This window comes from Homalodisca vitripennis, chromosome X (assembly GCF_021130785.1).
Source record: "Homalodisca vitripennis isolate AUS2020 chromosome X, UT_GWSS_2.1, whole genome shotgun sequence".
Taxonomy (NCBI): Eukaryota; Metazoa; Arthropoda; class Insecta; order Hemiptera; family Cicadellidae; genus Homalodisca; species Homalodisca vitripennis.
In genome coordinates, this window is record NC_060215.1 from 59,801,407 (window position 1) to 59,819,643 (window position 18,237).

General features: G+C 34.2%; 1 protein-coding gene across 2 annotated transcripts in view; it reads left to right on the forward strand.

The window, feature by feature from the left end:
* The window catches only part of LOC124369048 (regulator of nonsense transcripts 2), a 129,279-nt gene that overhangs the window by 91,850 nt on the left and 19,192 nt on the right, over positions 1-18,237 (forward strand). For both annotated transcript variants that reach the window (XM_046826744.1, XM_046826745.1), the window contains 3 exons: positions 9,872-9,945; positions 13,787-13,946; positions 15,195-15,337. In XM_046826744.1, the coding sequence (XP_046682700.1) occupies positions 9,872-9,945; positions 13,787-13,946; positions 15,195-15,337 (377 nt within the window). The remainder of the gene's footprint in view (positions 1-9,871; positions 9,946-13,786; positions 13,947-15,194; positions 15,338-18,237) is intronic.

An 18,237-nucleotide genomic window follows, 5' to 3' on the forward strand; every position in this document is an offset into this window, starting at 1 on the left:
TGTACCAAATGCCGCTTGACCTCCCTCTCAAAAGAAGGACTTGTTTTTGTTTTCATAGAGTCTGTGAGTGCATTATATAGTTTAATGCCGCTGGTTAATAAATGTCTTTCAAAAAAACTTGTTCTATGGGCAGGAATGGTAATCATATTGGAGTGACGTAGATTGTGACGTTGTAGGGGATTTTGAGATTTGAAAAGGTGGAGGTTTTTGTGAACAAATGTCACGCAGTACAAGATATAAATCGATGGGAATGTTAGAACCTTTGCCTCCCTAAAAAGCGACCTACAAGAAGTTCTACACGGTTTCCCAAAAACCGCTCTCAACGCCCTTTTCTGGAGTTTAAAAACGAATTTTGTACGTACACTTTCACATCCCCAAATGACTACAGCATATGTGAGAAAGGGGTAGATAAGCCCATAGTAAGCAGCCAAGGTCACTCTGGTATCAGCAAACTTTGACAGGTTTCTAATAACAAAAATCCCCGAGCTTAGTTTCCTACAAACGAGCTCAATATGATCGTGGAAGCTTAATTTATTGTCAGTCTGAACGCCTAGAAACTTTAGCGACTTACCAGATGAAATCTCTTCATCCCCCAAATGGAATGGAATTTGCTCCAAATCCTGAGAACTTCTGATAGAAAAATGGATCATTTGAGTTTTCTCGTTATTTACTACGAGCTGGTTATGCTGAAACCACTGGGATATTTTTTGTGCTTCTTCAGAAGCCAGAGTCATGAGGTCCAAGTGGTTTGGGGCTTTCACTGTGAGGGATGTATCGTCTGCAAAATGACAAATTTTGGCATTGGGACCAGAAATGCAATTTGGGAGGTCATTCACAAACAAGAGGAACAGGATTGGTCCCAGTACTGAACCCTGCGGGACTCCTCTTATTACCTCACATGGTTTTGACGAGGCTGTTCTTTGACAGCTATAGCTGTCCAAAAAAGGAAGCTGAACTGATTGCGTCCTCCCACGCAGGTAAGATGAAATCCAACAGTACGATACACCTCTAATGCCAAGTAAGTGAAGTTTTTTTAGCAAAATTTTATGATTAACCATATCAAAGGCCTTGGTCAAGTCGAAAAACAATCCCATAGCTGAATTGCCCGAGTCCAGAGCCTGTGTCAAAAATGAAATAACAGAGTCAACTGCGTCAGTGGTTGATTTTCCTTTAATGAAACCAAACTGACTTGCAGAGAGAACTCCGTTTCTCGCCAGAAAAGACAACAATCTATCCAGAAATATTCTTTCAAATATCTTAGAAAAGGTTGTAACCAGCGAAATAGGTCTGAAGTTACTACAAACGTTCCTAGCTCCTCTCTTGTAGAGAGGGTGGACTATAGCGTGTTTTTGTGAATTAGGAAATTCACCCACTGAAAAAGATAAATTAATTAGATAAGCAAGTGGGGAAGAAATTAAATCATGGATCTGCCTGAAAAGCTTAGACGATAGTCCATCATTTCCACAAGATGGCTTAGGTTTTAAAGCAAGTATCACACGCGATACTTCTTGCTCTGTGGTGGGGGACAAGAACAACGACTTGGTTACAGATTGTGGTGTAGTAGTTTGTGTTGACTCGCTTAGGCCATGAGAAATATTTCCACTGGTGTCATGGTATTGACCAATAGTCGAGAAGAAGTTGTTAAACATATTGGCAACCCTGACAGGATCCCTAACTTCATTGTCATCAGAATCAAGCAAAATGGGGAAAACAGTATTATTTTTTCTGGAAGGCTTGCTGTCATTAATGAGAGTCCAAATGGTTTTTGTCTTATTTGCTGATTCAGAGATCCTACTCAGGAGTTGATCCGACTTTGACTTCCTTATTGCACTTTTATAGGAACGCCTTAATTTTCTGTATGCCAATCTGGAGGGATGTGAGGATTCTAGGTCCTTCGTAAAGGAATAGCAAAACTGTAGCTGATCCTTGAGTCTTAGAATTTCGGGACTCTCCGTGACGATCCTGTTAGAAGAATTAAGAGGGTGTATTCTTGTCTTTGTCAGAGGAAAAGTTGCTTCAAAGTAATAAGAAATTAGATTTGTAAATTCATTAAATCTATCATTGAAGTCCCCTGATTTAAACACACTACTCCATGTTTCATTTTTTAGAAAATGCCTGAATGTTTGGATATTGCGGGACGTTATCCTTCGCGACATTCTAAACTTAGGCAAAGGTATGGTCTTAGCTGGAAGGACGATAACAGCTTCCTGACCATGATGATCTGATAACGCAGTTATCACCACATTGCTATTTATCAAGCTAGGATCAATGTTAGTAAAGATATTGTCAATTGCAGTTTTTGAACCCTTAAACTCCCTGGTGTAAGAGGTTATGGTATGTCTTAGACCAAATGTTTTCATGATATGAATGAAATGTCTACTGGATGCCTGATTACTCAATAGATCTATGTTGAAGTCTCCAATAACAACAAGTCTATGACTCCGCCGAACAACTCTAGCAAGACAGTCACCAAACAAACGGAAGAATTCTTCAGATGATATGATATGATTCACTCAAGTATATCGATTTAGCCCATTATTGCCATCATGACTAGAAGGTATACCCCAATCATACATAAGATAAGTGACAATAATACTTTGTTTGAATTTTGTTTTTGATATTTGAAGGATTGTGAAGGAAACAGGAGTTTTCCAGACATTTTCGATTGTTCAGTGATATAACAAAATAAGTAACATTACGTTTCGAGATAACCTACAATCTAGGTTAAAATAAACAGATAACAACAAAATAAACAAGCATTGTCACAAGTCAGAAATCACAATAACATGGTTCCATGGTTGGTGGTAAATTCCACCCAGCTGGGAATAAGCCGGGAACTTATGCAAGAATCAAGATGTTTATTGTCATCCCACATATACAATGTATTGACAGTGTCAAAGGTGTACCTTTGTCTTTAGAAATACAATAAACCTACAGACTACAAAGCACATCATTCCTAGGCTTATGTTTACATACTAGATTGCATACGGTAAAGTACAGGTCAGAAGTCTAAAAACATAAATTGTCCATACTACAACGTAACATTTCATCAACAGAGTAAAAAGCCTTTTCTTTGAGCCATTTTAACATAACTGTCTTAAAATTTTTACAGGAAATGTCTAACAATCAATGGTAATTTATTGAACAGTTTTACGCCAGTAAAAAGATATGTACGCTGGGTTTTACTTAGCCTAACATGTTTTAAATCAATTAGATCTCTGTTTCTAGTATTATAATCATGAGTTAGGCCTCTCACATTAAATACATCAAGATTCTCTTTTACATACATAAGGCTTTGTAGAATAAAGATACAAGGAAGTGTAAGAATACCACTTTCTACAAAGACAGGCTTACATGAATCAGTAGGCTTTTTATTAAAAATAATGTGTAAAGCTTTCTTTTGGCACAGAAAGACATCAGCAGCATAACTAGAATTCCCCCAGAGAAGGGTACCATACTGAAGGTGGGTATTAAAAAGAGCATAGTAGGCCTTAATAACTAAACTAGAGCTAGTACACAGTTTAAGTTTTTTTAAGAGAAAAATAACTCTGGACAATCGAGTACATAGAGAGGTTATATGGGTTCCCCACGAAAGTTTAGAGTGAAGGGTAATACCAAGTAGCTTGACTGACTTGTTTGCCGATACAGTACATAGGCTAAAAATAATATGTTCAGACTTGTCTTCATTGACACATAGGCTATTTGCAGAGAACCAAAGGTAAGATCTTTCTTTCATATAATTGGTCATAACTACACTAGTTTCATGAGATCTGTCAGAGCACAACAACGTAGTGTTGTCTGCATACAAGACACACTTATTCGGTATGAAATTGGGAAGGTCATTAATAAACACTGTAAACAAGAAGGGACTCAGTACAGAGCCCTGGGGAACTCCTCTTGTTACCTGCTTAGAACTAGATTGACTGTCATTCAATTTTACATATTGGAACCTGGTAGAGAGATAAGAAATAAGTAGAGACAAATCATTACCTATTATTCCATAATATTCCAGCTTTTCAATTAAAACTCTATGAGACACAGTGTCAAAAGCTTTACTTAGATCTAGAAGCAGAGCACTGACTTCCTCTTTATTCTCAAACCCATTAATGACATAAGAAACAACACTTTCAACTGCCTTAGTCGTAGAAAGACCTTGTCGGAAGCCAAACTGAGCTGGTACAAGTAGATGATTTTTTTCAAAATAATAATCAATCTGAGATTTAATTATACTTTCAGCTATCTTAGATATTACAGGTACAAGCGCAATAGGGCGGTAATTGTTGACATTTGATTTATCACCTTTTTTATATACAGGTACAGTTACAGTTAATTTGAAACATTGAGGATAAATACCAACATTGAGCATCCAGTTTATAAGACAAGTTAAGGGGCACGTAATCACAACAATAATATTCTTTAAAACATAATTAGACAAACCATAGACATCTTCAAACTTAGAGTTACTTAGCCTATTAACAGTATAGTATACATCAGCAGGACTAACCTCATACCACTTAAAAGACTGTAGGCCTATAGTAGAATTATTTATACCAGAGGAATTCAGAATATCAATGGCACTAGCTGCATTTAAATTAACATTCATACTATTACTATTTACAACATTAGAGACATTTACAAAAAAATTATTAAAATCCTCAGCAGATATAGGAGTTTTGACCTGTGAACATTTCTCATGCAAACAACCTGTTTCAGCATTGATAATACTCCACGCTGCTTTACAAATATTTTTTGATTCGATAATGAATTTATCATTAGCAGATTTTTTTGCTAAATCAATCTGTTGTCTATAGAACCTTTTGATCCTTCTATGGTTGTCTAAAAGAGAAAGATTATCCCTACATTTTTCATAGCTTATGTCTAGAAAATGTCTAATTTTCCCAAGAAAAGGCGTATACCAGTTTTTAGGCTTATGGGTTCTGTTATTCTTATCACTAGTTTTAGTTTTCAAAGGACAACAGTCATCAAAGTGTTGCGACAAAATTTGCATAAAACTATCAAAAGCCACATCAAGACTACTAGTACAAATAGCTTCAGACCAGTCAATATTACTTAATCTAACCTTAAATCTACTAATACTGATGTCATTTAACACTCTATAGCGATAAGTTTGTGGGAGATCCGCAGTTATAGAAGAACTCGAGGACAAACATAAGTTCTTTACCACCAACTTCAAACCAAGGTGATCAGAAAGATGTGGCTGCACTGTTTTACATATGTATGTAGAAGGATGTAGGTTGGAAATAAAATTGTCTAAACAGACTAAAGATCTCGTAGGTTGCAAATTAAGACAAAAGCAGTCATAAGACTTTAAAATGTTAAGAAACTTAACTATCAGAGGGCTGGTTACTCTGAGATCAATGTTAAGATCACCCACAAAAATCATTTTGTAGGTTCTATACTTAGAATGGCTATTTACAAAATCAAGGAGTCCAGTTAACCTATCAATAAATATCTCCACAGAGGAGTCAGGGGTGCGGTACACAGATACAATTAACAACTTTTAGGAACTAAAGGCTATCATTGCAGCCTCAAACTGTTTGAGTTCAATAAAAGGTACAATATTTAAAACCATAAATGAGTGCTGATAGGAGTCACGAACGAAGATCGCAGAACCACCATACGGTGTAGGCCTACAAAAGCTAGCAGCAAGTAGAAAACCATCAGGTCTATACATGTATAACTCTTCCTCAGTACACCAGTGTTCATTGACACAGAGTATGTCACACATTGTATCCCTACCAAGTATTACAAGAGAGTTCAGTTTATTTTTGATTGACTGCACATTAATATGCACTATCACTGTTTCACAAGGGGAAATATCGCTCTTAATAACATCTAAACCATGCCTCTTACCATGAGGAGTAGCTGATAGATTCAGGCCTAAGTCCCACGAACTGTCTCTTGGCCGGGTTGCAAAAAAGATGACCCAGAGGAACTCTTGCGAGAATACCTAAATCTACTTATATATATACACCTGTAGACCAAATGTTGGGGTCAAATACCTTGCTCCAAAAAGACAGAGGAACTCCAATTTTGAACGAGCTATATCCAGGATACCTGTTTTTTAAATTTGTAATTTCAAAATTTCCATCCTCATTGTCAGTTAAATATTGTTTCAAAACTTCACATTCAACACTTTCTGCAAATCTAGAGATGAAAATATGTCTATGCTTTTCCACAACTTTCAGTTTATTATTATCTAAAGGTGCACAGCCAGTAAGAAACTTAGGCTTTTTGCCAGCCCTATGTTGCATCGATACCGATTTTCTCTTTTTATAGGTTACCATTGTAAAATCATTATTTACATTTTCACTTTCACTTTCCATGTCTTTTGGTTCACGTTCCACAGTTTCAGACATCTCATCTGAAACATTGGTAGCAGAACCAGAGTCTGAAACAGCAGAAGTCCCTTGCGGAGAGCCAGGCACTGCGCTACTCTCATGCATCCTTACGAACTGCTTCTTATTTCTGCGGTCGTTGTTCGGCAGTAGTGTCTTGATTTCCCCATTTTTCCCACACTTCAACAGGGATTTTTTGCTTAATTCAGAGTTGGATGGCAGCACTAAGCCTTTGCCTTGACCAGCAGACTGAATGTCAACTACTGCTGGAGTCAAAATACATTTGTCATTAACCTTCAAATTATTACGATTAAAATTTCCTTTTACACCACCATAGGGCAATGAAAAACAGTCAACGGGATTTTTATTAGATTTTAAGACACTTGAATACGAAACTTTATCACTGTTACATGTTAAGATATCACCAATAGCCTCGGTATGGCTATCCATAGTTGCGGTAAGATGAGCATTTTCTGCTTTTAATATGTCCAACTGCGCAGCTCTCGTTGATTTTCAGTTATTTCATAAATCTGATCAGTCAGGATTTTTATATGAACAAAACAGTCACAAGATCTATTATTTAAGTCTTCTTTATCAGATACAATAGCAGGAGTACTCACTTCTGATTCACTTTGACTAGCACTACAACTGTCACATACAAAATTCAACTGTTCACCTTTCGAATAAGAATAGTCTTTTTTAGACTTCCCTGCACATTCAAAATGGAACCAATTTTTACATACGCCTTCGCACAAAACACCTCCGGAACTGTTAGTTACTCTTTTAGGACAAGATCCACAAACAGGGTTCCTATTCATAGGCGCCATGTTATCTCTGACTTGCACCAGGAATTAGCCTGAATCTCCTTGTAGAACCGAGAAAATCTCAAAAACAATTTTTTTGTCTCTAAGAACTTATGAAATCAAGAAATAATCTGGCAGTTTCTTGAACTCAGTAATCTCAAAACATCGTATTTTACGCAATATGGTACGTGAAACTGTGAATGAAGATCGACATATGTTCATAAGCTCCATCTGATGCCGGTTGATCCAAGGTTGCCTCCACTAGTGTAGTGGAGTTTATCTTAGTTAGTTCAACTCCTATGTCACATTAAGCCCTCCATACATGTAACGATCAAAGTCGGCCAACCGATTGTCTCAGTTTGATCTATAAACGATTACTTCTCACTCACATCAGTCGGTCTGTCAGATTACGTAGGTTAAAACAAACAAAGTAATGTTATTTTTGATATAACGGTCAAATCCAAACCTCGACTAAACTAGCTGTATTTAAACAGGCAAGTTTTGTTTCCTACAATAAAAATCGCTAGTCTGAACGGATGCAGGAGCTCCCGATAGCAATGTCACAACCAGTGTCGGGCTGTAGTTGTCTGCAAGAACTGGAGATCAATGTCGGGCATTAAAATTTCAGTTATAAACATTGCAGAGAAACACTGTCGTGTGTGAACAGACTTCGCCTTGTAACAACCGGCAAGACATGCACTTGCGATAGTTCTCACTAGTCAAATTACTTATCCTTGTTCACATTATGTGACAGTAGTTGCACGAATTCTCCTGCATCTTTACTTGCTAGTGTAAATGTAGTTTAATATTGTTACCAGTCTGCAGACGGCCAGCTGGCCGAATTCCCGTTGGACATTAGTTTTCTTTGTCAGAGCAGCATTGGTTGGACGACGGCTGATGGAATATCATTAGTTCTCTAATCAACTATTTCCAAATGACTGGCCTGCACACGTGACGATTGGATGAGAAATCTTACATTGTGTTTTTTCATAGTCTATGACTACAATCTAACCAACACGTGACTTGAATCACAGCTTTTCGTTTGTTTATTTACTTTGTAATTGTGCTGTCAGATGAAGTGATTCTATTCTTGCATTTTGTTAAGGCAAACACAGAATAGTTAGAGCCAGTAATTGATTACGATAATTGTGCTTTTATTCTGGGAGAACCATGGAAGATACTGTTCAGTACTGGTTTACTCATTCTACAGATCATAAATTAACTGCACATCAGTAACTTATGTACCAGATAACTTTCTGATATATTCTTCTTATATTGGCTGTCAATGGGATATATTTTGAGTCACAATACTTTTTCTGGACTGTGACAAGGTCTACCTCCAACCATCTTGCAGACTAGTTGGTTTGTTCTTATACATGACTCATATACTGCAAAAATTCGCTAACATGCTCTGTTTGAGAGACACCTTCGTAATGCAGTAAAAGGCCATCAGAATTCTGGGTAATCTCAACTTCATGGAATCGTGAAGCAATTCCTTTATGCAACTAAAAATACTAACGGTGGTAAACCTATATATCCTAGAGACAGTGAAGCATGTTCACATCAAAGTACTGGAAATAGCAGGGAACTATGCACAGATGCACCACTATAACAAAAAACATGCAAGCAATTACTGCCCGCCATTGCATAAGGGTACTTCAACGGAGAAAAGTTCAAGTTACCCCAGCTCTAAGATTTGGAATGCATTACCAGAGGAGTTAAAGAAGATGGACAAGAAGAAACATTTTGGACACAGTCTCAAGAACTGGTTACAAAACCAACCATTCTACTCACTGAAAGAGTTTTATGAATGGAAGACTCAAGACAACCAAAATTAAAGCTTTTAATATTGTATTTTATGATACCATTATTCAACTTGAAGTTTATTTAAACAAAGATGATTTGACTATGGTTTTACTTTGACATGTCTCTGGTCAAGGCAATTTCCTTCTTATCAGTTACAAAACTTAAGACGACCGCTTTGTTTGTATTTCTATTATTGAGGTACTGTCATAAAGGGGATGGTCCCTGGCAAATATTCTTTCATTTAAAATGTGCTCACTTGTACAATGGCTTTTTATATATTTCCATGTCGTCTAATGTATTTAACCTTTGTCCTTTGTGACAGTTATGCAATATTTCCAAATTATCTGCTATGCTTGTATAACAATGGCTGTAATTATTAAAGTCTCTTAAGTTTTATGAAGGTCTGAAAAGACCTTTGGTCTTCAAAGCGGGTTTTAAATGTTCTACCCGTTTAAGCTATGTAAAGATGTTCACAGTCAGAGCAAATTAATCTATAAACTCTAAACTAAGAAATAAATATCTGGTTTATTAATTGTCACTTTAATTCTATTCTGCAGTTTGTTTCTGGTTTTATATACCACTGATGATCCGTGTTTTTCGTACATAGCAGACATATTAAACCACTTGGAAAAACAAATTTTAAAACCAGAAAACACACACAGAGAAAATAGTTTATTGGCACAGGTATGTCAAGGTGTGTTTGTGTATAGTCGTACACTGTGATTTTTATTTATTTGGGTGTGCATTTGACAATGCCATAATTGTGCGAAATGCATGACATGTAATAATTTCATGGATTACATCAAGCTGTAATTGCATAATATAATTGTGCAGAGAATAAAAAACATGACCTGTGTTTCACGTTCAAGTTCCAATTGCCTCATTATTGTGTTTTATTTGTAGACATTGATGGTATTGAAGATCGTGCTATTGATTCAGACCTGGATTCAGATGATAACTCGGACAATCAAGCACCAGTAAGTATTTTGACACCTGAAGTTAATTATATTTAGATTATGGGTATGCAAATGCTTTGTCCAATAAGAATATTGTTCTACATTTTCTCCATTCACTTTTAATCGACCCAAAATAAATTATTTGGGTTTATTTAAAAATAGTTGTCAGTTTGCAGTCAAAAATAAGAAATGTCAAAACACTAACCTTTTACTAGCTTATAATATTAAAAATTCTGATGAAAATAACTTGGTTTTAATTTGTAACCTTTCTGTTACTCCAATACCAGTAAAAATCTTTGTAAAGACCATGTGTTTATGTAAACTGTAAGTTTTACTTGCAGTATTTCTCTGAAATGAATTATATTGAAAACCCAAGTGTAACCAGTAGTTGGCCTCAAAAGATGTGAGTAAATATTGATAATTACATCAATAATATCACACCTTGATTTAATACTTAATCTTAAAACATAGCTATAGAATTAATGGTAAAAAATCGATACTAATGTAGTTTCAATAAAGATTAAATCACGCTTTTGCCGTTTATACAAATTTTATATAAACATATATATGTTTAGTCACGTCAATGATGTAGAAGAAATTAGAGCTAGAAATATATTACGTTTATATTAACCAATGTAATTTTTTCTTTACCGACAAAAAAAAATAATAATGTACTAGTTACCTCATACCTGCATTTAATTAATATATAATTAAAAATAATATTTATAGTTATACATATTTATATTTTCATCAAATGTATTCACGCTCATAATGAAGATAAAATTACTACAGTGCAGGAGGAGCGACTGCCGTACTGCCTGCCCTTGTCCATAGTGGACTAATCGGTCAGTGGAGTAATCGACCCTTTTCATTTGAAATCCAATGTTTTATTTGATCAGGTCGTTGGGCCAACGACCCAGTGGACTAATCGAACCTCTATAAATTATAAAACGGGTCGTTGGCCCAACGGACAGTGGTGTAATCGAACCTGCATTCTACAATTTAACTTGTTACTGCAATAGGGTCGTTGGCCCAACGAACCATATACGCTATTAGTATTTTGTAAGTAAATTTTGGATCGTTGGGCCAACGAACCTTGATTGTAAATTTACCGTTTAAATTGTAAATACGGTTCGTTGGGCCAACGACCCATTTTAGTTATGTTTTACTTTATGAAACAAATCAGTCCGATTACACCTCTGATCGTTGGGCCAACGACCCTCTTGTTTAAAACTAAACTAATGTTTGGGTCGTTGGGCCAACGATCAGTGGAGTAATCGAACCAGACCCCAGTTTATTGCACATGGCAATTTTGCACTCGCTAGTGTCTTTTTTGCAGCCTTGTCTGACTATTGTTTTTTAGTTACCAAAGATCATAATACAAGTTTTTATTGCTATTTTGCTTATATTTATTATTTTAGTAAAAAAAAAAAAAAAAACAATGTCAACAAATTACTTGCATCTCCAAGAAGTCCATCAGTAATAAAATCAGTATCATTATCTACATGATCTTGGAATAAAGCTTCACCTTCACTGTAACTTGAAAATCTGTGTAACTCTTATAGCACTTGACTGTCTTCAATACTGTCACGATTCTTTGTAATTACTCACAAAACAATCAGAAGTAATAGCAAGCAAAAAATAACAATGCAGACAACGAATTAACAAAACGATAACAAAAGGCAGATGTAACGCAACAACGAGTTCCGTAAACAAACCACTCTTTTCCGATATTCTATATAAGTGTTAAGTTATAATTGGTTGTGGTGTTCACTCTCTGTGCTAAAAGAACTGTTTTTTGTCAAACTGTCTCAGCTCTTTTAGTAGTACCTATATTGGAGCGGTTTTTTTACATGAAATCTGCATGAAATTTTTCTAAAAATATTATAATGAAAAATTATTCAAGACTAGTAAGTAGGTGGTGTAGGGTTCAAGTTAGTTTTTTAATGCAACAACTCGCTTTTTACTTAATGAAAAGAAATTAGATTTTTTACTGATTTCAAAAATACCATATATGTTATACTTTCTTTGTGGCTTTCGTTAAATAATTCATAGAAACCTGTTTTTGTTTGTTTGAAGGGAATTTTCGTTATACTATTCGATGGTTGGTAAACCTGACTGATATTTCACTATATATAGTTTGGAATCAGCTGTTTGATGAAACATAAAATTTATATGACAATTTCAGTCTAGAAATTACTGACATTTTTATGTGTATTTTTTGACTGATTAGCACAATAGCATAATAGTTTAAAATTGTATCATATTTTATAATCATATAAAAATAAAAGTCATTATAAAAATAATTAAACAATCTAATTCAATCTTTAACCCTTTGAGTGCCGCAGCGTCTACATAGTAGATGTTGTTAAATGTGCATAAATTGCCGGCATCTACCCAGTAGACGATTTGTATTTAATTAATATCACATATAATTCATTTTTGTTTTGACAAATAACTTATTTCACGGCAATCTACAAGTTTCGAACAATCGATTGTGATTGATTTTTATTGTTCACCGCCCCCTTGTAGTTATTTGCCATCAGAAAAAAAACAGATGACGCAATAGTTGGCCAGCTGCTACTTGTTGCCATTAACTACACAGTTTCGTTTGTTGTGTGTTTACATTGTGCTAGTTTCGTGTGTTTATGCTGAAAACTGTTATTACTATTCTGCAATTGTGTTCAGTAAAACTTACAATGCATTTATAAACTTCTTTTTTCGTGTTTAGTGACGTATATTTTATTGTTGGATTGGTGATGAAGTAAAACGCAAGTTCCAATCAAACTATTGATTTTAGGTGAAGTAAGGTTATATTGTAGGCCTGTGTATATTTTTATATACTTTTTATATAATTAGTATTTTACAGTCGTCTTACTTCATTGAGTGAAATAGGATAGTTATAATATTGTTTCTAAACTTTTGACAAACTTGAACAAAAATTGCTTTTTGTTGTATTTTGTATATATTGCAGTATCTGGTTAAATATTACTGTAACACACCATATTATGCATGATTTTTGTTCAGTTTTTCATGCTCTTTCATATGGTATAGCTAAAAAAAATTTTTAAAAATATTGTATAAATAAAATTTTAGTTCAAACTTGAAATTTATTTTTTTTCATTTTTTAGTTTTTTGTTATAACCTATATTCTTTTTGTGTAAATAAAAATAAAATTATAATATTATATGGAAAAAATACCTTGTTTTATAACACACAAACTAAAAAAAATTTATTCAAATCGGTTGAATAGTTTTTTTAATATAGTTTTTTTCCACACACGCTTGCAAAACAGAAGGAAATGCTCCGGCAATTTATGCGTATGACTTGGGAAAATATGCCGTGGCACTCAAAGGGTAACAACTTACTTTATTATAACTAAAAAAGATATAATAAAGACCTTAATTTTGCTTTATGTAATATAAATGTAAACCTAAAGAATCAGTTTTTAAATAGCTTTAATTTACAACAGATTTTTAATGTCTTCTCTACATCATACACATTTTACGATTTTAATACTACTACTATTTTTTAGTTAGAATTATTATGTTCCACATTTTCCTTGAAACTGAGGGAAATTATAATCCTTGTTAGTATGCTAATATGATTAGTACTTTCAGCCTAAACTCACACAGGTCCATAAATGGTCAGGATAGTATTTAAAGATAGAAATTGAATATCCAGTTATGATTTGAAATTGATTGAATGGGTTTAAGTGCAGTTTTGGCAACCAACAAATTTTAAAATCTCCACAAGTTACTCATAAGTTAATCTACTTTCTGTTTTAGCAGTACAAATTAAACCTTGAAATTGATCAATTAGGATGTCATTATTAATAACAAACAATGTACCTTGATTTCAGAACTCAAGGTGTCATAGCCCCGACGATGATGATTTCCTGGCAGCTTTTGACAAAATGGTGTCTGACAACCTACAAGATCGAATGAGAGACAATGTAAAACCCCAGTTTGTTGATATCCCAGTTCCTCTCCATGTGAAAACAAATGCCAAAAAGACATACGGTATGTGTAGATATGAATTTGCTCATTCTTATCATAGTATCATAGTATTCATATCATAGTACATGACCAAGCTTGTAAACTCTTCAAATTTACATGGGATAATAGTTGTGAACTCTTAAAATAAGTGTTATAGCTGCTCACACTGTCACAGTAGCATTTTAACAATTATAATCTAAATTTGTAATATTTTAGATAAAACATGATTAGTTATAAATAATATATTTTGTTTGTTAAGTAAACTGTTATTAAAGGTTTTTAATATTTATTTTTAGCTTAATTTGAAAACAAAACTGTAAAAATGTATTCTTTGTCAGCTATTTTGTAGGTTTCCCAAAATTTTTATCATTTCTTTACTACTATACAGTATTTTAATCATTATATAAACAGTAAATTTGAATAATAATCTATAACACAAAAGTCATACACAGTAAAAGGATTTGAGTGGTCACCCTAACCTAATTCTAATCAATCTTCATATGAAAAATACACAGGCTAACACCCACTGCTGATATTGTGAGTACACTAGTGCATTACAAAGTGTACTTTAAAGTTCAGATTCAAAATTTTCAAAATAAGCTAACTAGGTGTGACTTTAACTATGTAGACTGCACATTTCATTTACCTAATACATTCATCTTTCTTGTTTTGTTAAAATAATTAAGGCCTCTCAGAAACTGTAATGAATTGTTTTTATGCTAACCTGCCGAATATTATGAGGGTGAGTCGTATATTAACCATAAATATTTTAGAACATGTATTTGTAGAAAATTCCAGTTTTTAATACAATCTTATTATTCCATGTAATCTTCTCTTTTATTGAAAAATTTTCCTTTCTGAATCTGAAGTTTTTTAATGCCATCATCAAAGAATAAAGTTGGTTGCATTTGTTACCAATTATTGTGCACAAACGTTTCCACCCCTTCATCGTCATCAAAGTGGGTGTCCTCCCCTCCCAATTCTACTTTAAGTGGCCTAAACATGCAGAAGTCATGTGGTGACAGATCAGGACTGTAGGGCGCATAGTTAATTACACTTCTAATAGGCATATCTCATCTTCTAGTCAGTAAGCCAGTTTCACAGCATGAAACAGTACACAGTACTAATTTTACACTGTTGATGCTTTTTTACATTTATATTTCTTATGTTGTGAATTAAAACTACCATTGAACATTTCTTGTTTTTAATTTATTTAGCTTTGTTAATAACTAAATTATTGATACAAAGTTCATTTGAAACATTTTATTACAGAACAGTTACAAGAGCCAGAGACAGAGCAAAAAGAAACTGTTAATTTTGTTCTGATGTTGAGAAAAGGAAATAAACAGCAGTATAAGAACGTAGCTGTTCCCACAGACTCTGAATTGGCTCTTAATCTGCGTTCACAGGAGAAGGTGAGATGCTTGTTTTAAGTTCATATTTATAGATTTATGTAGCTTAACTCTATCATTAAGTGGACACTGGCCACTGAAGCTGTCACTGAGGAATAGAGTTTTTTTGTGCCAAATTATTAAACTATCTTTTTTAATCATCTCAATGTTCCTGCAACTTTTTGTTCTGTTTTATATCCTACTTGGACACTTTATTCTATTGTAAATTTAAAATATAGGAAGTACACAACACCTTGAAGTGAACTCGGCTATTATATTGATGCTTTCTGCTAATTTGTTTTTATTACCATTTACTATTACAATTATTTTTGTGAGGTTTTACTTTTGAAGCATGTTATTAATACCGAAGAAATAATAAATGTGCAAAGAATTCTTTTTTGTTTACAAAGATTTGTAATTGTCCAAAAATACCTAACAAATAATTGCTAGTTAATTACAGCTATTAATTTTTAATGAAAATCTCTCTTCATTGTTTGTTGATAATGTTATACGAGTTGTGTCCAAAAAGTATCCGACCTTGACGTTACTCTGCGGCAACGGCAATCTGGTCCCCTTCAAAGTACTCTCCTCCACAAGCCACTACCTTATTCCAACTCTCCTCCCACTTCCGGAAACACTCCTCAAATTCACTTTGCGGAATGGCTAACAGGTCCTTCGTTGCATTTTGTTCTATTTGTTCAACATTGTCAAATCTTTTTCCTTTCAAAGGAATTTTTAATTTCGGAAATAGCCAGAAGTCACAAGGAGCTATGTCAGGACTGTAGGGAGGCTGTCGTAGTTGGTTGATGTTGTGTGTTTGACCAAAAAACGCTGAATAAGATGTGACGAATGAGCTGGCGCGTTGGCGTGGTGCAGGATCCAGTCACGGGTTGTCCAGAGTTCAGGTCGTTTCCTTCGCACTGCATCTCGTAGCCGCCTTAGGACCTCAAGACAATACTCCTTATTCACTGTCTGGCCTCTTGGAGCATATTCGTGATGAACAACGCCATCCTGGTAAAAAAAAAAAAAACTGTCAGCATTGTCTTGACATTGTTTCGACTTTGTCTTGCTTTTTATACAGGTTTTGATTCATCCAGTCAGGAAATCTGTTTACTAAGACTAATCCAGTTACTATCTAAGAACAATTTCACCTCACTAGCTTTTCAAAACATTTGGTAATAAACAGAATGAATGTAAGAATATAGAAGAAGACTAGTATCACAAAAGAGGGGATGCCATTAACCCTGGAACTGGCAAACGCCCGATATCGGGCGTTTTAGTCGCATCCTAGATGGCAGCGCCCGATATCGGGCGTTTTAATACGTCTTTTATTTCTCAATATTACGTACTTAAAACACGATCAAAGAGTATCGGTATTGATACCAATCGAAAGAGGAAGGTTCAATTTATGTAAATAATACACTAATAAATAATTTTATCGTTTCGTTACACGTCCATACGTCTTATAATCTCTGACTGTTTGTTTACATTCTCCCGTGTACCACGCTAGTTGCGCGCGCAGCGATGAGTCAACTGGTTCATTCGGCTATTGTTATTTCGTCAGCTGCATGGTGTCCTGTCTCTTTTATTGTTTGTTTGAGTTCTTTGTAATGATGGTTGTGTTTATTACACAATAATAGTAAGTTTTTGTGCGTGTTTACGTAATGGATCGTAATTTCCGCGATCATTCAAGTGAAATTCGAGAACTAGTTGTACATTGATACCAATCGAAAGAGGAAGGTTCAATTTATGTAAATAATACACTAATAAATAATTTTATCGTTTCGTTACACGTCCATACGTTTTGTAATCTCTAAACTGTTTGTTTACATTCTCCCGCATACCGCGCTAGTCGCGCGCGCAGCGATGAGTCAACTGGTTCATTCGGCTATTGTTATTTCGTCACCTGCATGGTGTTTTTTTCTGGCTTATTGTTTGTTTGAGGTCGTTGTAATGATGATTCTGTATATTACACAACAGTAAGTTTTAAGTAAGTAGTAAGTTTTTTGTGCGTGTTTACATAATGGATCGTAATTTCCGCGATCGTTCAAGTGACATTCGAGAACTAGTTGTACATGAAATAAGCAACGATGAGGATTCCGATTTAGACATTCAATTAGAACATAATTTAAAAAATATATAATAAAAAATTAAAAAATAGAAAATTAATATAAACTAATAGTTACAAGATTGTACAAATCCAAGTGAGCTTTGAAGTTCTTACTTTTGTTGGTAAGTAGCACTTTCGAATGTCAGTGTAAGATTTTTGTATCGTTTACCACATGTAAAAATAAATACCTTATAAACTATGTGTTGTTTTATTTTTACTCAGCATTAAATGCTCTTCCTTTTGTATATTTTGGATTTTGCGTATCACTAACAACAACAATTTTACAAATAAAAAACTTTGAACTAACTTTTCTTTTTTCTAAAAAACATTTTTTTCCCGAAGAGGTAGAGTAAGGGTATTTTTTTGTTTTAATTATACTATGTGAAAAATGTTCCTTGAACAATGCTGAATAAAGAAATATATAATAAGTTATAGATACTTTATAGTAAACATGTAATAATAAAATAAATATAAGGCAATGTATGAAGTACTAAAACACTCTGCCACTGAGAGAAATATGACCGCCAGTTCCAGGGTTAAAAAAACTTTAGTTAGTGTTTGCCCCCACCCCTTTACAGAGTCACATCCCATAATTTGTTAATATGTAAAAAATAACATTACAAGAAATGTATAAAGTTTTTTGTCCTGTGGTTCAAAACTTAGGACAAAGGGAGGTTGTTTTTTTTATCATTAACCAGTGTAAAGAGTTGAATTTTTTATGCATAATATATCATTTGCATTTGTGTACATAGTTCTGTGATTGCAAATTATGTTCCTTAGGATTTATTTCCTTGTGTCGTTTCTTACAAATTGA